This window comes from Diabrotica undecimpunctata, chromosome 1 (genome assembly GCF_040954645.1).
Source record: "Diabrotica undecimpunctata isolate CICGRU chromosome 1, icDiaUnde3, whole genome shotgun sequence".
In the NCBI taxonomy this organism is placed as follows: domain Eukaryota; kingdom Metazoa; phylum Arthropoda; class Insecta; order Coleoptera; family Chrysomelidae; genus Diabrotica; species Diabrotica undecimpunctata.
In genome coordinates this window covers 120,708,405-120,731,522 of record NC_092803.1, presented here as the reverse complement: position 1 = coordinate 120,731,522, position 23,118 = coordinate 120,708,405, and the positions used below count along the sequence as shown (strand labels likewise).

Sequence of the window (23,118 nt, the reverse complement as noted above, 5' to 3'; positions counted from 1 at the left end):
TGTTTCGAAAGAAAAGTATTAGGCGGATATATGGAGCAGTGAATGACAATGGAGTGTGAAGAAGACGATACAACTTCGAACTTTATAGAATATACCAGGAACTTGATATCGTAAAACATAGATAGGACGTCTGAGGTGGATAGGGCATGTAATGCGGATGGAACAAAATGACCCAGCTAGAAAAACGCTCCTTGATAGACCCATTGGTCAGAGATGAAGAGGAAGACCTAGAACAAGGTTCCTTGATAACATCGATGAAGACATGAGAAATATGGGAATACGTGCTTGGCCGAGAAAGGAGATGGATAGGAACGACTGGAGAGAAATTCTTGAGGAGGCTAAGACCCACGTAGGGTTGTAAAGGCAGAATGATGATGATTAGACTTCGGCAAATATGCAAATAAAAATGTAGAAAATATGCGCATAAATATGCACGTGTTTACCCGAAAATATGCAAATATTTTACAAAATATGCATACAAATAAATAAAAAAATCGTAAAATAGTAACAATTTTATTTAAAAAAAAAAGTGTACATAACTAAATATTTCCTACTATTCATTAAGATTTACATTTATTTTAAGTAACTACATCATTTTTAAGTATAAATAAACTTATTTAGAATTATGGTAACAATAAATGACCAAGTGGTGTTCAAAATTTTCTAACAAAAACTTGTGGCTTCTGTCTGAGTACATATATTTATATATGGAAAAACTTCGTTCAACATCAACTGATGTAACGGGAGCATTTTTCAAACTAACCAAAACATATGGTTCTAAATTAATTGTTTCCGAAATATTTCCAGCTAGAACACTGACTACTTCAGAAAGAATATGGTAACCTTTATTTTTTTCCATAGTAGCTTCAAATTTTTTTAAAATATCCTTTCCAATATTACCTCTAACGTTCCGACAACATGACGCAAATTCTTTTATCAATGCTGTACTTTCGAACAATGACAGTTTTGGTGATTCTAACTGAGTAATTGTTTTTTGAACAAAACTAAAATTTGATTTTATAAATGAAAGTTCTTGTTGAAGCAAGTTACTCTGAAAAGTTTGTTTAGAATCCAAAAGAGATTGGGAACTTTCATCTGTTAACGTATCAATTATGTTCTTTATTTTAACAAAATGATCTGCATAAAGATTAGCTGCTTCTAACCATGTTCCCCATCGCGTTAAAATAGGTTGTGGTGGAAGAGGAATGTTAGGTAGCATTTCTTTATAAAGTTGAATTCTTATAGGAGATTTAAGAAATACTTTTTTGACACTGGATATCATGGTATTTACAAGAGGAAACTTTTTTCGTATTTCCTCTGCAACTCTGTTTAATCCATGCGCTACACAAGTAACATGTATTAAATCTGGGAAAAATATTTTTAAATTTTGTCCTGCTTTCACCATATAAGGAGCAGCATCCGATAAAATAAGCAGTAATTTATCAGAAGGAATAGTTGTCGGAAGAAAAAAAGTTGCTAATGTTTCTTGTATAAAACGCGAAATTGTTAAAGCATTTGTTTTCTCAAGTTGCTGGCATGAAATAAGATGAGATTTTGGTAAGGTATCTTCTTTAAGAACACCAATCAATAAATGAGCAATATACTTTCCTGAGGAATCAGTGGTTTCGTCTACAGATATGTAAAAATAATTATCTGCAATTTCTTCCTTAATATTAATTAACACCGACGAGTATAGCCCGTTCACATTATTTCTTCTTAGAGACCGATCACTTGGAACATTAAGTTTGCAATATTTTTTTAGAAACGAACTAAAATTTACATTTGCTAATTTTGAAAGCAGTATGTTTGCAGACACTAATGCGCGACACAAGTCTTCATTAAAAGTTTCTTGCTCATCTAATTTTTTTGAAGTAGATTGGAAACATTTAGCCATTGAAGTTTGATGTTTTCCTCCTATTTTTCCTTTTTTTGCAATGTGTGAAGCAGTTCTTACATGTTGGTCTATCTGAAATTTCTTCTCACATGCTATCTATAAATAAAAATAAAAACCTTTATTTTAACCCAACCTTTAAAATATAAAAATATACAAGGTGTTTTTGGTTAATCAAATAACTGGTTTGGAAAAAAAAACACTCGCTAAGTGTTTTAAATGCAGTATTAATCCACAAATTAGTTTTTGTTACTAACCATTAGTACATCATATAACTTATTTTAAAATTCAACAAAAGTTTTTTTTTTGTTAATTCAATTACAATAAAAATAATTGTGTAGCTGTAATGTGTGTAATTGTAATAGCTGACTTCATAAAAAAAAGTAAAGGTGAAAAATTTTTCTAAATACACACCATTGTATTGTACCATGGACAATTTTTTCTCACTAAAGGAAGCTATTTTTCATTTAAAAACAACCTACGAGTACTACATTTCAAGTAAATACGTTTATTGGTTTTAAAGTTATTGTTGTTATTAACTAAAAGAATTTAATTTTTTTTAATTTTAACACCCTGTATCTCGAAAAGTAAATAAGTTTGACCCCTCATTAACTATATCGTTTTGTTCAATTTTTCGAGAAGTATCTACAGTCAAACGTTGTAAGTGTCATTTGGGAACACCCTGTATGTATGAAATATTAGATATTTAATAGAAAATATTAGATACTTACAATTTTGCCACAGACTGAACAGTAGATTTTTCCCATATCCATAGACAGCTCTTTATAAGGTTTAATCCAAGTTGAAGCACTGGTTGTTTTAGGCATTATAAAATCACAATCTTCCTTTTTGTTACGCACAACGAGTGTTTACGCTTTGAATATCAAAACAAAAATGATTTACAAATCTGAGCATCAAATTAGAAATGTTTAGGTACCTAATTCAATAAACTGGGAGATTTTGGAAAATCCCTAAATTAGGAATAAAACTATTAGCCGTTTACCTGCTGTTAAGATACAATAAATTGTAGATAGATTTGGGGATTAGATCATAAAATGCAAATGAGCGAACCCTTAGCGATTATCCAATAACTGAATGCCTCAGTGACCGAGACTTTCTAAGAATGTTGAGGGCTACTTAAATTGATCTTCTTTGAAATTGTAAATGTTTTGTACCTGTAGAGATTACGTACTTAGATCATTTCTTGATTAAAATGACTACAAAATTTTATACAAGAATTGAAATAAATTGGTATGTTTAAAAATTTTCAAATACAGTATAAAAATCTGAACTTTTATGCACTTTATGCAAACTTTTATACAAATATGCCAAAATATGAAATATTTGCATAAAATATGCACAATATGCAAAATATGCAATATGCATATTTGCCGAAGTCTAATGATGATGAAGGATTTAATTTGGGCTATAGAGCCATTGCAAAAAGAATAAGAAGAAATTGATAACGGTTGACAATGGACAGGAACGACGGGTGAAACCAACTGGGGAAGATTAACTAGGACTACAGCATTAGGCATTACTGATGATGATAGACTGCTAAGATGATAAAGAGACGAAGAAAAGTTCATCGCTAAACCAAAATGTTGTTTATAAAAATAATCAATTTAAGTGTGTGAAATTAAATGTTCTCTGTAGATAAAATTTATAGTTCCATTATTGGGGATACATTCAATTTTTTCAATCAATTGTCATTACCTAATTTGGTTCTTATTAATTATGTAATATTATATATTGATACATGTGTAGACACTATATCAAAACGTATTTATATCTTATTAAATTATAATCGCAGTTTTGATCATTTCTCTGGAAATTATTTCTTTAAGAAACGTATTTTTTATAAATTTTATATTTTATTTTTATTTGCTTGTATCATCTAGTAAGAAAGTTCAATAACAGTGTAATAAGAATAATTATTGTATTACAAATTTAGTGGGTAGAATATTTTCTTTGTGCATAATACTTCTTAAATGTGAAGATCTGTCGTAATGAGGATAAACCATCAACTATACCTACATTACCGAAATATAAATACCCACATAATGGTACAGAGTGAGCTTAAAATAAATAATAAATAGAAACACTACCTCACTTGAATCCGAGTCATAACTGTCACAAAACATTTTCAAACAGTTAAACATTTTGTCAACTCATCATACTAACCAAATGTTCTACTAATAAGAGTGGATTCGGATACTTTATCATAATTACAAACCGAATGACGAAATCTACATATTACTAATTCAATCAATTAAAAGAGTTTACAAAATAAACTACGTATAGGGGAGAACGAAAATTATTGTTACATCCATATAGAAAAAAAAAAAAACTGAAATGCATATCAGATAAACTTGGCAGTATTTTTTTAGTTAATGGATTTGACCGATACTTAACAATGAACTGTAGTATTTATTGTAAAAATATAGAGCAAACATAAAAATACAGTAATATCTCGACTTACCCTACCCCAACTTAACAGATTTTAATACAAAAATTAAATTTTGTGAATTAACAAAGAAGTTTGATCTGTCGAATCGACAGCCAGAACAATTATAAAGGGCAAAGAAAACATTCTCGAAGCTGTGAAAAGTGCACAATCTTTAAATTCAACCATCGTTCCTAAAGGTCACGCTATTACTGCCGAGATAAAAACAACGTTAAAATTATGGGGTGATAATCAGGTAATTGTGAAAAACGCTCCTATTGATTAGAACACAGTGTGCTCCCAAGATGAGCTATGATAAGATGAAGAGTTTAAAGCTATTTACGGTGGGTTTAGCCGATTCAAAAGTCGCTGTAATTGGCATAGTTGTACAGAGAAATTAAAAGTAATGGTAAAAGAATATGGCAACACCCCGTGTGGATGTTGTCTGTCGCCCATCGGACGCGTCCCCAGGTGGTGGATAGGGGAACGCCCTAACCAGTCCTAGGACTGGCGGGTAGGTGGGAAATAAAATACCACCCGTGAACCAAAACAGACTGGCATGGCAACCCAACAGAGTCCCTGGCCCTCCAGGTTGGGGGTTAGGCTAGAGGCTAACAACCTCTTCCTGTAAAAATCATATGTTACGGAACCTCAAGGACTATTAGCCGGACGGAACTTACGACGACGACACTGCAAACGAAAAATGGAATTAAGATTAGGAACATGGAACACCCGAACCCTGTACCGAGCTGGAGCACTCGCATCTCTACTAGACATAGTGAACATGTACAGAGTAGATGTTTTGGCACTGCAGGAAATGCGATGGACGGGAACAGGCATTCTTGATAAGAGAACCCACTCCATATATTACAGCTGCAATGAAAACCAACACATAGATGGAGTGGGATTTATAGTAAACCAAAGAACAAAAGGCCTAGTTATTGATTTTAAAGCCTACAGTCAAAGAATGTGCTATTTACGCTTAAAAGGTAAATTCTTTAATTACAGTTTAATTAATGCACATGCCCCGACCGACGACAAACTAGAAGACATTAAAGAACAGTTTTTCGAAGACCTAGAACAAGCCTACAGAAGATGCCCCAAAAATGACATTAAAATAGTGCTAGGTGACATGAATGCAAGAATAGGACGAGAGCATGTTTTTATGCCGACTATAGGAAGGCATAGCCTACACAACATCAGTAGCGATAATGGATTACGACTGATAAACTTAGCAGCAGCACTGAACATGACCGTCGCTAGCACCTATTTTGAACACAAGAATATACACAAGGTAACCTGGACCTCCCCTGATTTAAGAACAACTAGTCAGATTGATCACATCTTAATAGATTCAAGACACGGAACGGACATAATAAACTGCAGAAGTTATAGAGGCGCAAACATAGACTCAGACCATTGTTTAGTGATCTCAACACTAAGGGCTAGAATTTCAAACTCCAACAAAGAAAAAGAAATAAATAGAAAGAAATGGAATGTACAGAAGCTGAGAGATGCAACTGTTGCAAAACAGTACTGGGAAAATGTTACCAATAGGTTAAGGAATCAAAGTCTAGGCGAAGAAGACCAGAGAGATATAGACTCATTCTGGAACAGGATAAGGGAAGATATTGAGTCAGCAGCACAAGATGAAATAGGAACAGAAACTTGTACCCGAAAAAATCACTGGTTTGACGATGAATGCAAAGACGCAACACAGAAAAAAAATGAAGCCTATGCAAAAATGCTTACCCGCCGAACTAGAACAAGTATAGAGAATTACCAGACAAAGAGAAGAGAAGAAAAGAAAATACACAGAATGAAGAAACGAAACCACTTAAAAAAGGAACTTCAATATATAGAAAACCTCAACAGAGAGAAAGAATTCAGAACATTCTATAAGAAAGTTAACATCAACAGAAAAGAATTTAAGGCAAACACAAATCAATGTAGAAGTTTAAATGGCGATCTCTTAACAACAAGAACAGACGTACTAAACCGATGGACGGAATATTTTAACCAGATACTTAATATAGAGGAAGAAGAAAACCCGGAAGACGAAAGCTGCGAGGTAAGCGGAGCAGACGAGAGGGAGGAGGATCCACCAACGATCCTGGAAGTTAAAGACGCTGTAAACAAACTAGCCAGAAACAAATCACCCGGAATAGATAATCTCCCAGCGGAATTATATAAAGAAGGTGGCCACGATATCATAATAGCCCTACAGCAGCTTATAAAAGAAATATGGATACAGAAGTCCCTTCCCAATGATTGGAATATTGGAATACTTTGCACCATACACAAAAAGGGTGATATCTTTGAATGCTCTAACTATCGAGGAATTACGCTCCTAAATGCAGCGTATAAAATATTCTCCAATATACTATGCCATCGTATGGCACCATATGCAGAGCGAATAATAGGACAATACCAGGCTGGTTTCAGAGGTGGTAAATCAACAATTCATCAGATTTCAACCCTAAGACAAATTCTAGAGAAAACACTGGAATACGGTGTAGACACGCACCACATATTTATAGACTACAAGGCAGCCTACGACTCTGTAAATAGAAGAGAATTGTTTAGAGCAATGATAGACCTAGGAGTACCAAATCAGTTGGTAAGTTTAACCAAACTAACCCTTGAAAAAGTTGAATGCAAAGTACGAATCCAGGGGGAACTCTCTGAACCTTTTAAAACAAATAACGGGCTACGTCAGGGAGACCCACTCTCCTGTATACTATTCAATCTAGCTTTGGAAAAAGTAATACGTACGTCACAAATCACAACTACCGGTTCAATATATAACAAATCTGTGCAAATCTTAGCATATGCTGATGATATCAATATTGTTGGGAGAACGGAAAACGCAGCACGAGAGGCGTACGTAGCATTAAAGGAAGCGGCTACAAAAATGGGTTTAATAATAAACACCAACAAAACAAAATACATGAAAATAGGTACGCAACCACAAACACTACGGCCACTTGTTATAGAAAATGACGTCATCGAAGCAGTTAACGAATTTGTATACCTGGGAACGCTCGTCAATACTGAAAATGACACTACCGCAGAGATAAACCGCAGAATTTGCACGGCTAATAGATGCTATTTTGGGCTTAATCTCCTTTTTAAATCTACAGTTATATCAAGAAATACAAAAGTAAAACTCTACAAAACAATAATACGCCCAGTCCTAACATATGGTTCAGAAACCTGGACTTTAACAAAAAGTAATGAAAACATGTTAGGATGTTTCGAAAGAAAAATACTAAGGCGCATCTATGGAGCGGTAAATGAAAATGGTGTCTGGAGAAGACGATACAACTTCGAACTCTATAGGATATACCAGGAACCAGATATCGTAAAACACATAAAGATAGGACGTCTAAGGTGGGTAGGCCATGTTATGCGGATGGAGCAAACCGACCCAGCTAGAAAAACGCTCCTTGATAGACCTATTGGTCAAAGAAGAAGAGGAAGACCCAGAACAAGATTCCTAGATAACATCGATGAAGACATGAGAAATATGGAAATACGTGCTTGGCGGAGGAAGGCGATGGATAGGGACGACTGGAGAAAAATTCTTGGGGAGGCTAGGACCCACACAGGGTTGTAAAGCCAAAATGATGATATGGCAACACCAACAAAACCAAATTCATCTGGCTTGTCTGTAATTTGGAAGTCTAATCGTAAAGCCTGGGTGACAGATTCCCTTTTTGAGGATAGGTTTGGTCATCATTTCATACCTGAAGTCGAACGTTATTGTCAATCTAAACAAATTTCATTTAAAGTGATGCTAATCATCGACAATACACTAGATCATCCTCCTGCAACTTTAACTAGTTTTGACCCACGTGTGACAGTTAAATTTTTACCAGCTAATACAACCAGGAAGTCATTAACATATTCAAAGCTTATTACACCAGACAAGTAAGATTATAAGAAAAACAACGAGCTAAGCCTTAAAGACTTTTGGAAACAATTCAACGTTTTAGATACAGTGAAAATCATTGGAAAATCTTGGAATGAAATTTCACAAAAAACGTTCAATGATGTCAGGAAAAAACGTCAGGATGACGTTCAAGAACTGTTGGATTCTCATAATCAGGAGCTGATAATTGATGATAACTCATAAAAATGCAAAGCTTGATTGTTTGGATCCTGTTCAAACTGAGGATCAAATGACGGTTGGAAACTGGATTGAATGCCTCAGTTTAATTGAAAAGGGATTACAAATTTTATAAAATACAGACTATAACAAAGAGCGCATTTCTTCTACAAGACAAAGAATAAAAAAAATTATTAGCCTACTATGAGGAAATTTTGCGGGAGAAAAAAAAATTTGAGTCGTCAAACTACTTTGTTAGATTTTATGAACCTTTCTTCAACAAAATAACTTGGTTAGGCGATTTTATATTTATATATCCGAAGCTTTTAAAAAAAGACATTTTTGTGTAAATTGCTACTTTTTAGCTTACGCTGCCAATTAAAAATAATTAATATACATACATATACGAAATTATACCCCAATTTACGCGAATTTGACTTACTTTAAATAGAAGCAACAATATATTGAAGTCTAACTCATAATCCATAAAAGTGTTTATTTTGACGACCAATTTCAGGGTTTCGAATTAATAACTTATCCTTATCCTTAGGCCGATACATAAAATAAACCACGGCTAAAAGGAGGAAAAAGGAGGAGGTGTTAAGGCTGTTATGGTATTTCATAACGATATAGACAATGTTATGACGTTTACTTCATTTCTCGGCAACTTCCTTTTTATTTAATTTTAAATTTTCATTGATGAATTAGAATTGGATGTTGACGATTATAATACTTTCTTAACCCATTAACGCCAACCGTACTCATTTGAGGACACCTATAAAAATAACATTCTGTTTAATTTAAAAATGTTTTGGGCTATTTGTCATGGTTTCTGTCTTCAAGATAAATAGTGTAGTAACTGGCTTCAGTTTGCCAGCCAACCAGTTGTGATTATACAGTACCTGGCCAAATTATTATGCCAAGCATTAAAAATTTGCATTTTTTAAACTTAATAATTTTTATCAACAGGAATGTTATTATTTTTTCGAATAGCAACATTTAATATAGTCTTCTTCTTCTTCAGCCTTCAGTAATCCACCTTTGAACATAAGCCACCCCCAAATCAATCCAGTGTCTTCTATTTTGCGCCACTTGCTTCCAGTTGTGTCCTCCGATTTTCTTAATATTATCAGCCCATTTCATTTGTGGTCTTCCTCTGCTTCTCTTTCCTAACCATGGCCTCCACTGTTGTATTTCGTGGTTCCATCTGTTATCCTTCAGTCGGGCATTGTGTCCTGCGAAGCTCCATTTTAATTTGGCAGCATGTTCTCCTGCGTCTTTTACTTTCGTTTTGCTTCTAATCCATTTGTTTGTTTTTTGTCTATAAGTCTCACCCCGAGCATTGATCTTTCCATCGCTCTTTGTGCTTTTACTATTTTATCCATATTGGACTTGGTGAGTGTCCACGTCTGTGAACCATACGTGAGTATAGGGAGGATACATTGATCGTAAATTCTGGTTTTCAAATACTGTTCTATTTTAGTGCTTTTCAAGATCCAACTCAGTTTTCCAAATCCTGCCCACGCTAACCTTATTCTTCTGGTAATTTCGGCAGTTTGATTTTCTTTGTTAATTTTCATTATCTCTCCCAGGTAGATGTATTCGATTACTGTTTCTAAATTTATGTCGTTCAATGTTATTTCTGGAATGCTCGGTGTATTTGTCATTATTTTTGTTTTTTCCAAGTTCATCTTAAGACCTACTTTTTCCGAAGCTTGAAATAATTGCGTCATCATGGTCTGTAGTTCTTCGAAACTTGTAGCGAATATTACAATGTCATCAGCGTATCTTAAATGACTCAGTTTTCTTCCATTAACATTTACTCCCTTATCTGCCCAGTTAATGTCTTTGAACACGTCTTCAAGTCCAAGTGTCAATATCTTTGGTGAGATAACATCTCCCTGGCGAACTCCTATTTAATATAGTATGGTAACATTATTGTACTATTTTAACGTTGGCAACAGCGCCCTATCCACCATTTCTTGACAGCATTGCGTCCTGTCAACTAGTGTGAATTTTATTATTGTGTCTCCTCCAACTAGTGTGAATTATAACCTCAAATACTGTCCGTGAACATTTCTAAACGGTTTTGACCTGAAATTTTATTGCAGAGGTGAGTGATTTACCCTTTTTTTAGATTATAAACATATGCAGTGAAATTATTGGTATAATTAAGGGCATTATACATTTTTAGATGGGGAAAAACGCTGATCTGTCACCAAAACGAGTAGGCCAAGTATTTAGACTCCTAAAACCTGGACAAATGTCTCAAAATGAAATAGCAGCAATGGTAGGAGTATCAAGACGTTCTGTAAGGAATCTAAAACAGAAAATTGCGTCTGGAGTCAGTTTGGATCCAAAGCGTAAGGGTCACAGCGGAAGACATCGTGTGACTACTCCTAGGACTGATCGCAACATAAGAGATATTTGGAGGGAGAAAAGAGATAAGAGGTGAAGAAATTTGTGTTTCAGAAAGAACAGTTCGTCGGAGACTTATCCGAAAACAAACTGGTAGCTAGGACACCAGCTCGAAAGTGAAGGGTTACTCCGGCTATGATAAAGAAATGTTTTGAATGGCCACAAAAATACAAAAACTGGACAGTGGAAGACTGGAAAAAGGTATATTTGTGTTGTTTTGCTTGAATATCAATATTAAACACTAAAAAAACATGAGCATTCCTAAAAATGTTGTTGATTTCGGGTGTGCTTCTCGGACGAATCCGTTTTTCAAGTTTTGACAGATAAAACGAAGTTTGTTCGGTGATGTCCCAACGAAAAATACAAGTTCGACTGCATTGTGCCCACCATCAAACACTCACCGTCATGGTCTGATCTGTGGTATGCGGCAAAGGTACAGGCCGTCTCTACGTGGTGGAAAACACGATGAGACAAGACCAGTACCGGAAAGTACTCGAGAAGAGACTTTTGCCACAGCTGCAGGAATGCTTATTTAAATAAAAAAAAAATTAAAGTTTTTGACTGGCCAGGCAACTCGCCTGATATGAACGCTATTAAGAATGGGTGGGAACTACTGAAAAGGGAGATTGCGAAAAAAAAAACATTACCTACTAATAAAAGGGAGTTATTTGAAACGCTCATATATGAGTGGAATCATAATCCTCACCTCCAGGAAACTATTCAAGCCTATATCAAGAGCATGCCTCGACGTGTTCAAGCTCTTTTAGCAACCAAAGGCAACATACAAAATATTACATTTATCCCTACTTTGTAAAAATTATGCTTTTTTAATAAATAAAAGTTTTTTGTTAACTTTTTTAGTACAGTTTAATTACCTAAAAGTTATTATTCGCAAAAAAGAACAAAACAGTAATTTTTTTTCAAATATATTCATAATTATGAGAGAAATAACTTCATATAGTAAATTTTTCCTTGCTTGGCCTAATAATTTGCCCAGGTACTGTATAGTGCTTGGTACTACACGAGTTTCTAAAGAGGTGTAGTTACAGATTAAAAAACATTTTTCCATTAAGAAAAAAATATATATTTTAAAAGTTTTATACCGGAGAAATTAGAAGTCCACAGACTATTCCAAATATCTACCTATCCTAGATCCTACAATATTTTATGGTTCCAAAAATGTTAACAAGCCTTGGAATAAGTTAATAATAAGGAATATGAACAACTGGAGAATATTGATTTGTGTGTTCTGCCACCAAATTTGTATGAACTGACAGATACCGAAGAACTTGATGATGATATTCTAGAAGATCCAAATTACATTCCAAATGAAATTCCTGGAACTATAGAAACTTCTCTTAAGTCTCATGATGAACCAGAAGATGTAAGAACTTCTGATGAAGTTTCGGGTGGAAACAAGGTGGAAACATTCCAAGAAATATGCTAATTTTTTAAAATCCAAGTGGGTTAAAACCTTTTTCAATCTACTACTACAACAGTAAATATATAATTTGAAGAGGAGAAGAAAAGCGTTAAAGAAACTCTGAGGAATTTTATGACCAATTCAAATTTTTGAAAAATTACTTACTGAAGAAATTATTACATAAATTTGTGACCAGTCAATTTTAAATTTACGACAAAAAAAAAATAATCACCCTTTTACAATATCTCCAAACGAAATGCAAACTTTTTTGCATTATTATATCTAACTGGATACAACAGATTACTACATGAAAGGTTATACTGGTCATTAGATGAGAACCTAGGAGTTTCCTATGCTTACAACGCTATGAACAGAGACAGGTAATTAGAAATAAAAACATTTTTTCATCTAGCGGATAGTGCCAAAATAGGTGATTCTAAAATCACCAAAATTAGACCATTAGCAGATAAAATTATAGAAAAATTCTGCCAGTGGGGATGTTTCCATAAAGCTATATTTCCTCTTCTTCTTCCTTTATTGGGTAATATTGCATAAAGATATATTTATAGACGAATCCATGAAATATTTCGACCATAACCCAACAAAACAATTTATTAGAGGGAAGCCAGTCAGATTTGACATAGATATAAGAATTTATTATGACACGACATATCAACTAATGATATATCAAAAAAAATATAACGGCGACAGGAACTGTAAGAGAAAATCGTGTGCAAAAATGTCTAGTAATTGAGTGTATGAAATGGTATGATAGTAGTGCTTGTTCTATGTTATCCAATTGTGATACAATTAAACCACATAAATGTCACGTAAAACGGTGGTCCAGAGCATCAAAATCAAAAGAAAATGTGGTACAGCTAAAATTGTTTAATTCCTTAATTGGGTGAAGTAGATGCACATGATCAGTATATATCGTTATATCGAATAAGTATAAAAGGTAAAAATTGGTGGTGGGTTTTATTTACGTACTTTCTTGACATGATCATGACTAATGCCTGGAAACTTCATCAAATTTCTACTGAAAATGTGATAGATTATTTAGAATTCCGTCGTCATATAGTACGTAGTTATTTGAAAGATGGTGTCACTTCAAGAACACAACTGGAACAAGAAAAAGAAAAGCTGGTTCCATCATTAAAGTCACCAAAGGCTTTCATTTTCCGGGAAAACTGGAAAAACATTAAAGTGTTCTGTGTGTCATATGAAGGCAAGGTGGACATCCAAAAAGTGTGAAAAAACAATGTGTATTGAAAATAATGTTTTGAAAAATACCATACAAATACCTAACATCCCCATTTGAGGACGCCCTTGTATTTCGCAATGTTTTTGAAAAAAAATATATATTTTTCTGAATAGATATAATAAATGTAACCCAAACATCACATTTTTTTATTGTTTACCATTTTTCCAAGCTAGTTTCTTATTAGGCGTTAATGGGTTTGTATCTAAGACTTTTCGGTTCGTGTGGGGTTTTTCCGCGAACATCCGTGTAGTTCGGTAGTGATTTTTGTTAGAAAGAACATTTGGAAAGTACGTGTGTGCCTGACCGAAGATGCTGCTAGTACCTTCAGTGAAACAGTTGCGTGAGCAACTAGAAGAACGCGATGAAGACTGCGGCGGGTCCAAGATGATCCTTCAAGAACGACTAAAGGATGTTCTCGACAAGAATGAAGATGACCCAGAGACATTTCACTTTCAGTCAGTAGAAGAAGCAGTTTTAACAAAAAACGTTTCCAAAAGATTCAACGAGAAATTCAAAAATGTTTCTAGAAGATTTGAACATCCGCGTAGTTCGGTAGTGATTTTTGTTAGAAAGAACATTTGGAAAGTACGTGTGTGCCTGACCAGAGATGCTGCTAGAAACTTCAGTGAAACAGTTGCGTGAGCAACTAGAAGAACGCAATGAGGACTGTAGCGGGTCCAAGAAGATACTTCAAGGACTGAAGGATGTTCTCAACAAGAATGGAGATGACCCATAGATATTTCACTTTCAGTCAGCAGAAGAAGCAGTTTTAACAAAAAACGTTTCCAAAAGATTCGACGAGAAATTCGAGAATGTTTCTAGGACATTTGACGAGACTTTTCAAATAACTAAAAAAGTATGTAGACAGAACAATGAGAAATTTGCAGAAGTTTTTAGACCGTTCGATAAGGTAAAAGAGAATATCAAACAGTTAGAAAGCATGATAACCGATACGTAAATGTTACCACCAGTTAATGCAGTAGTTTTAGATCCTATAGTAAAAGAAAAATCGCCGAGAAACAAAACAGCACATCATATGAGATTCAAATTGTCACCATTTGATGGGATTTCTTCTTGGCTGTTTCTTTGACTGCTGCTTTACGAGGTGATGCTACTTATATCCTAAGATCGATTCCTAATGGTCAAAAAAAATGTTACCAGACCTTGTTCATTCCACTAGACAATTACGGAGATGCCCATCTACAACAAGTGTACAAAGCACAACTAAGAGATAAACACAAAATCAGAAGTTTCTTTGGTCTATGTACATATTCCGACGTTTTTTCAAAGGATTTTCCAACATCTCCAAGCCATTAACAAATTTAACAGAAGAAGGCAAAGAATATACATGGAGTGAAGAGTGTCAAAAAGCTTTCAAACAACTACAAATGGCTCTAATCAGTGCACCGATTTTAAGCTAACCGAGACGGGCAGGAAAATTTGTTTTGGATGCCGATGCCAGCAACAGTGCAATAGGAGCTGTTCTTTCCCAAATCCAGGATGGACAGGAAAAAGTTATTGCTTACTTTAGCAAAATTTTGTCGAAACCAGAAATAAACTATTGCGTCACCAGGAGAGAATTGTTAGGCATAGTGAAGGTTTGCATTTCCATAAATACTTGTAAGGCTCGAAGTTCCTTCTTCGAACAGGTCACGCCGCTCTAAAATTGCTCCTACAATTCCGTAATCCAGAGTGCCAGATAGCAAGATGGTTAGAACGATTACAAGAGTATGATTACGAGATCGAACACAGGGCTGGAAAAGTTTACTTAAATGCTGATGCCCATTTGAGATGGCCATGCAGAGCAAATCGTAATCACTGTTTTAAATTAGAGGAACTTCTTTGCCTCTTGAGACAAACCACCGTTATTAATGATCAATGGCAACCTCAACAGCTACAAGACGCCCAATCAGATAATCCATGTATAAAGTATTGGATTGGATGCGTCAAGGTGAGAGACCTCCCTGGCAAAACATTAGTGCATGATCTTCTGTATAGCACCTTTGAAAACGATGATGGTACAAAATCGAAGCTTCAGTTGATTGTACCTAAAAGTAAAGTGTCAGAAGTATTGCGTCTGTATTCTGGGTCTACATATGGAGTTGCTGATCGGGACGCTCAGATTTAAGAAGGGAGCAGTGTAACAAAGGAGCTAATTTCGACATACCCCATATAACGGTTGCATCACTTAGAATGATGACGCGTAGACCAGAATCTTCGAGACGAGGATCTCCAGAACATACGACGCAACCGACGAGGCATTCATAATAGCGACGATAGAGATGGACTATTCTGAAGTTCTGGAACCCTGTATTTGTATTTATATAAGCCCTATTTATATCAGTTAGTTTTAGTTGATAAGATATTAGCGTTCTGTATAATACTATATAATTATATAATACAAAAGGATTCAGGGTACTATTTTCGGAAAGAAAAAGACACATTATAAACAAGAAATAGAAATATTGCCAGAAGAACATTTAGATATCAAGATAAAGAAGGAGGACGAACACATGAAAAATACCAAAAATATGAAACAAGGAATGGAATCTTAGAGCTCAATTAACATTTAAAATAACGACCATAACAAGCCCAAGGAGAAGTCAAACATCCAAATACAAACTTTTATCCGATGATATAACAAAGAACCGTGACTTGAAACAAGAATAAATGGAATTGTATAATTTATAGAATATTCATTCCCTATTTCCCCTAGTAGAAATAAAAATAAATATTTAGAAAATCATATAAATAATATACTTTATCATATGTAATAGTTATCAGCTATTTATGTTTCAAATTTTAAAGCATATAAAAATAAACACTTCCGATATCATCTATTTCTTTGTTTTGAGCTAAAATATATAAAATATCACATACCTCTAGACTTGAACTTGAAGTTAGAAGTTGCTCCGAGGCCATCGGGAACATATCCTTGACTTTAACGGTCTTATCGGAACTGTAACAATTTTATTAAAACTACAAATATCAAAAAACAATAACAGTGTTCATCTTTCTCATCAAAAAACAATGTTACCTATGCGTAATATACATTTTAAAAAACAATGATTTAATACAAACACATGTATATTAAGTACATGGTGTTTTTGCAAGTGACCAACTCGAAATGAAAGAAACATTTAATATGCTTTTTTGCAATACTCTTTAGTGATAACCTTAATTTATCGGACAACATTAAATCTCTGTGTACAATTCTATTTCACACCCAGAGATACTGAACCTAACGGTTTATTATTTATTTTATTAAAATTTTCAACATAAAAACATTATTTTTGTGGTTTATTTTTATTTCGTTCCAAAATTTTCCTAGATCCCGATAAAAACAGAGACGTGTGAGAGTTGAAAACAATATTGTTAGATGTCCTCACAACAAAAATCGTTAATTTTATTCGATGGTACATATCTTGATGTGATCAATGACGTATGGATCAATCTAAAATTCTCATTATTTCATCCTAAAATCCTACTTCAAATTAGTTAACTTTCGAGTAAAATACGGTATTCACCAAAATCGTAGCTAAATTATAGTACTAACATTTACATAACATAAGTAAGTACTCTTATTTGGTTTACTTATCATTAGTAATCCCCTATATTATAGGCAAATAGTATATTATGGCAAATTATGATTACACTAGAAAGAAATTTCTTCGTGATAATTCAATATATATGTATATTTATATATATATATATATATATATATATATATATATATATATATATATATATATATATATATATATATATATATATATATATATATATATGAAAATTACTGAGTTCTCGGGAAGAACCGCGTTGAGAATTTAAAACTCGACGTTTCGGCACCCATTTTGGAGCCATTATCAAGAGTGATACGGTTCGGTTCGAGTTCGGGGTCTCAATCTGCCTACTCCCCTCACTCGAGACGTACCAGTATCGTGTTCTATATTGCAAGAACTGTCTCTCGGCACTGAGGTCTCAATCTGCCTACTCCTCAGTGTCGAGTGACGATTGTGACGTCACTCGACACAAAACCTTTGTTTAGAATTAGAAGACATTTTACCTGTCTTAGTTAATCTTTTCATTGTTTGTATAGTCGAGTATTAAATGACCATATTCTAATCTTTTGAAATATGTATAAATTGTGTATTGACAAAACCAATTTTAAAGTAAGCTATTTAGTTTTTCTCTGAAACCGAAATTAGGCTTTTCCAAAATCATGGTAGACACAATTTGAGCTTTTGATTGGACGGTCGTTTTTAAATGGGAATTTGTGAGCCGATCAGGAGACCGGAGGAGTTAGTTATAATTTGGTCATTGACAGAAACAGTCGTTTGTCTCAAGATAGAGTGTGGTTCGTGAGTTTGGATACCGGCGTAACGAAAAGAAGTGAATAGTTCTGCAGAAGGAGATAACAAGTAGATTAAAAGAGGTCCTTGTATCTACCGTGGGCATCTTGTAAAGTATATGTGAAGTATTCTTACGGCATCAAGTTGACAAAAGGAGGTCCTTGTGTCATAAATAAGTAGCTGAGTTTGGAGAAGTGAATCAGGTGTCTTTGTGTAGTCTGCAGGAGGTTTGCAGAGACGTTAGGAAGGAGCCGGGATGCCAAAGAGGAGAGATCACATCGTTGAGGAGACTGGACTTTTCTGGGTATGTTCCAACATACAACTCAACAAGAAAATAAGCTGTAAGTGTTTGTACAATTGAATTTTATATCTGTGAAGGGTCGGTTTTGACATCATGGTTATTAGCATTCAAATTTAAGAACTAAGGTTTTGGTAGGCTAATCAAAAGTTTAAAGTTTTGTTGTTTCTTTTTTTAAGTAACGAAAAATTTAAGTAAAATTGGTTTTCACGTAATATAAATGTATGTAGATTTAAAATCTTATTATTATAAAAATTTGAGTTATTTTCTTGTATGCTGATTGATAAGATAACGACAGAATTTGATAATTGTTTTATTCTTTCATATAAAATAAAGAAACGTAAATTTTTGTAATATAATATTTTTTTTTATTCTTATCCTTTTTTCTCTATCCCAATAAAAGACAACTAGAAAATCTTTGAATCCATCGATCACAGGTAATATAAGGAGTTTATTTTACTTTTGATAACAAATAATTTATTGGCTCAATAAACTAAGATTAAAGTCAAAATAAACAATCATAGCAATATATATATATATATATATATATATATATATATATATATATATATATATATATATATATATATATATATTGAATGCTTTCAATCTTCTACTAACTTATACCGCCGGTATTCTCTGGGTTTTTGAGTGGACTGTATTATTTTAATAGTAGTAAGTTTAATAGTAATAAGAATACCAGTAGTTGCTAGTAGCTTACAACTAACTTTTATTTCTCATTTCTCTACGTACCTATTATAGGTAACACAACCAGGTGGGTACTATATGTGCCAATATACGTGGTTACACAAAGTTATTAGCGAAGAATATAGACATTCTTTGTTATTAGTTTCACAATCGCGGAGACAAATTTTCTTATTGCTAAACACTTGAGAGAGAGACACGCTCTGAGAATCAAATCACAAATTTTGTTTTGTTATTAAAGCACCATGTTTCTTCCGCGAGAGTTTCTGACAGACAGGGGTTTTGGCACAGTATATTGCTTATGAATATACTGTGGTTTTGGACCGTCGCCGACCGTCGCCCCCCAGAGAAATGTCTAGTTCTTGTAGCCTTACTTTTACTATAAGGCGGAAGAAGGATCAAGAACATGCGTTAAAGTCTCATCTGGCGGTAAAGGGATCAGTTTAGTGATACGACGAATGAACGTTCCACTTTTCGTGCGAACTTAAACTGTTCGAACGTTGTGGCCTTTTCCTTCATAAACTTCGGTCACCCGAGCTAGTGGCCACTATAAGGGAGGGTAGTCAAGGTTTTTAACCAATACTAAATCGCCGACTTTAATATTAGGAGTTACGTGAATCCATTTGGGTCGGCTTTGAAGCTGATTTAGGTAATCCGAGGTCCAACGCTTCCAAAAGAGTTGCTGAACTCGAGTACACTGCTACCAGCGCTTCAGTCGATTATCCGGAGTGTATGAAATATCTACCTCTGGATAAGATAACAAGGGAGCACCTATTAAGAAGTGTCCTGGAGTAAGAGGCTGTAGGTCTAATGGATCAGTAGACAATGGGAATAGAGGGCGAGAGTTAAGAACGGCCTCTACTTGAGCAAGAATAGTGCAGAATTGTTCAAAGGTATATACAGAGTTACCGGTGATTTTAATCAAAAGTGACTTAGCACTTTTAATTGAGGTTTCCCATAATGAACCCCAGTGTGGGGATCTGGGAGGAATAAATTTCCAAGTGATATTTTGAGAAGCAAGGAACTCGTGAAACACATGAGGCGGTGTTGAGAAATGTTTTCTAAGAAGAGTGAGATGGTTATTTGCACCCACAAAATTAGTTCCATTGTCACTGTCGATAATGGATGGGATACCACGTCTAGCTATAAATCTTTTAAGACAAGCCAGGGAGGAGTCTGTCGTGAGGTCAGACACTGCTTCTAAATGGACTGCTTTGGTAGCTAAGCGTACAAACAATGCTATGTAACTTCTCAAGGAAGAGGACTGTATGCAAAAGGGGCCTCCAAAATCTATTCCTGAGTTTTCGAAAGGTCTTTTTGATGTGACTCGTTCACGAGGGAGATCTCCCATAATTTGGTTTGAGGCGATGGCATTAAACCTAAAGTAAGTGTTGCATGAGTGTATTATACGTTTTACACACTTAAGTTCGTCAAGGGGCCAATATCTTAAGCGGACATTGTTTAAGGTGGTTTGAGATCCTGCATGTCCCAGACGCTGATCCTTTGAGGTGAGCAACAGTGTAGTGAAGTGATTACGCGCAGGGAGCAGTAGGGGGTGTCGTTGATCAAAGGGTACATCCGAATACTTGAGTCGACCACCTACTCTAAGTAATGTAGACCTGTCAATGAAGGAATTCAGTGAAGCAATTTGCTTGTTAAGTAACAATCGACCTTGCGTTAGCGATAGTATTTCGGACTTGAAGAAAATGGCTTGAACTTGACCTATTAGGAATAGTCTGGAGTATTGCAATTCTTTAGGAGACAAATGACCAGATAAGCGGTCTTTATGTCGGGCATTGTACACAAACCTACGTATGTACGCCATTGATTTTATAAGTTTAGTGAATGATGAGAATCGGTTTATATATTCGATCCAACAATTTTCCTGAGTTTTGGTATATACATTAACTCTTTTCTTTTCTTCAGGGAGATTGAATATAGGCTCAAACGAGCTATGTTTAAACCAATCGCTAGATCGATATAGTAGAAATGATGGTCCAGATGGCCAGAAGGATCTGGCCTGATCTGAAAGCTTGCGCCGAGATAAGAGGTCTGCGGGATTGAGTTCAGACTTTATGTGCTTCCACTTTGGGGAAGGGCTAGCGTTTTGGTGTGTAAAAGAGAATGGTGCCTCGAGTGGCATAGGGAACAGGAAGACTTTGACGCACAGTTTTGTAAAAAGTGCTTACTACCTAAACAGTTAAAACAGAGCTAATTGGGCTTTGAATATTCAATTCTATCGGATACAGGCAATGAACAAAACTTAGTGCATGAGTAGATGCGGTGATTTTGCTGCAAGCAGTAACCACATCCTTTGGGCTGTGAGGTATATGGTTTTGATTTTGAATCCATTTGACTAGAGGGTTTTGATTGTGAGTGAAAAGCTACATTGAACTTACTTTGGTTAGAAATGGTCATTACCTTGAAATCTAGTCACTTTAGACGTGGGTTGTTGGACTCAATAAAATTCTCAGAGTTGATATTTTCCAGAACAACACAACGCTTACTCAAAAAATCGAAAAAGTCGTCAATAGAAGGAAGCTGATTCACTGAAACTTGCTCTTCAAATGAGCGACGAGTGCTATAATCAAGTTTTTGTTCCAAATAAATGAACAAGTAAGGATTCAAACAATTCTGCTTTACTTAACTTTACTGTATCTAAGGCATCGAAAATTGCCTTAGAATCTGCAACGAATTGTCTCAGCGATTGCGAAGTACATTTTTGCAATGTAGGAGTGGCTAGTAACTGCTGATAATATGAACGGATTATCTGCCGTTGGTTACCATACCGGCTGTGTAATAAATCCAAAACTATAACAAAATTATCATCAGTTACCGGCAACCTATCAATTATCTTTAACGCTTCTCCCTTTATATATGATTTTAAATAAAAGAATTTCTCAGCATTTGATGATAACTGTGAATTATTGACAATTAGGGCTCTGAATAAGCCGATAAACGAAGGATATTCGATGCAATTTCCACTAACTGTGGGTAAGTGAATTTTTGGTAGCTTAATATTTATATGAGAGTGGCCACTAACTCAGTTTTATTTTGAATGGAGTCATATTTAGCTAAGTTCTCCTTGAGAAGGTCTATACGAGACATCAACTGATGTTTATCAGTACAAGAGGTATTAGCGCTGTACCACTTTTCTATGCGGGTAAATTGCGCCTTGTAAGTACTACGCGTTTTCTTAAAAGTGTCCATGTTTGTATTTACAAACAACGGGTTGACTGCAAATTTTCTAAGAACTACTTATACTAAGAATACTAAGAAAGAGAAGTATTTTTTGTTAAACTAACCCTTCGAGTAAAATGCAAAGATAAGACACAGAGTGAGAGAGAGATGCAGAGAGGTATATATTTTTTTAACAACATTTCTAGTGAAATACAAAAGGGCAAATGCTGAACAAGCCACAGAACGAGAAATAAAGATAAATATTCTTGCTAAATCCAAATGAGAGTAACAGTATACAAAATAAAATGAATTATTCAATATAAATAAATTTTACTTTAAAATATACTATGCAGCAATATGTAAATTAAGTTTTCTATTATGTGATTATGAATTACAACTTTGTGACTCGCACTGTAACAAAATCACCAAATATTATGAGAAGAATGATAGCCTAATTGATATTCTACGGTTCTATATTACTATTAAATACATAATTAAATAATGAATATGCCAATCTGGTTTACGATGAAATAAATAAAGACATGCAGAATAAAACAACTAATTTGTAGCCTTTATTATTCTCGTAGCATCACCTGAAACATACAAAAAACATTCCAGACCGGCATAGCTTTCTCAAATTTATACTAATTTATCTTTCTTTTTTTATTCACTCTTCGTCAAAAAAATTAAGAAGTTTTAATCGTAAGGTTATCACATTCCTTTCGCTATATATTAATGTCATATTAGAAGTTATATCTTTACTTCCTGAAATTTTCCATTATAATCGAGTGATATAAGATACTAAATTTATGTAATTATAGATAATACTGTGTATAATGTTTTTAAAAATTAGTCAAATATTTAGAAGAGAACCGTAACAGTTGTTTTTAAATGCTCAACGGAAGTGATTCCAAGAGACAAACATTGATTGACAGAGCAATAACCAGCTGTCTGCTATATATGATAAAAATACGCATAAAAATATTTATAAATAACCAGTTGTTAAAATCGACAAATTGGAAATATAATA

General features: G+C 34.4%; 2 protein-coding genes across 4 annotated transcripts in view; both read right to left on the bottom strand.

Moving 5' to 3' along the window:
* Positions 1-16,753, bottom strand: part of GrlHz (Gustatory receptor-like Holozoa) — a 75,580-nt gene extending 58,827 nt beyond the window's left edge. The window contains exons 1-2 of one of the 3 annotated variants that reach the window (XM_072519009.1): positions 16,591-16,753; positions 16,434-16,512 (exon numbers count right to left, since the gene is read on the bottom strand). In XM_072519009.1, coding sequence (XP_072375110.1) covers positions 16,434-16,512; positions 16,591-16,607 — 96 coding nt within the window. In that variant the 5' untranslated portion in view covers positions 16,608-16,753. Of the gene's footprint in view, positions 1-3,999; positions 4,086-16,433; positions 16,533-16,590 lie in introns of those variants that run through there. The other 2 variants (XM_072519016.1, XM_072519015.1) reach the window with 2 other exon arrangements.
* A 2,855-nt stretch (positions 16,754-19,608) lies between these two features.
* Positions 19,609-20,733, bottom strand: LOC140434802 (uncharacterized). Its single transcript, XM_072523325.1, has one exon. The coding sequence runs from the start codon at positions 20,731-20,733 to the stop codon at positions 19,609-19,611; it is 1,125 nt and encodes a 374-aa protein (XP_072379426.1).
* Between the last annotated feature and the right edge of the window lie 2,385 nt (positions 20,734-23,118).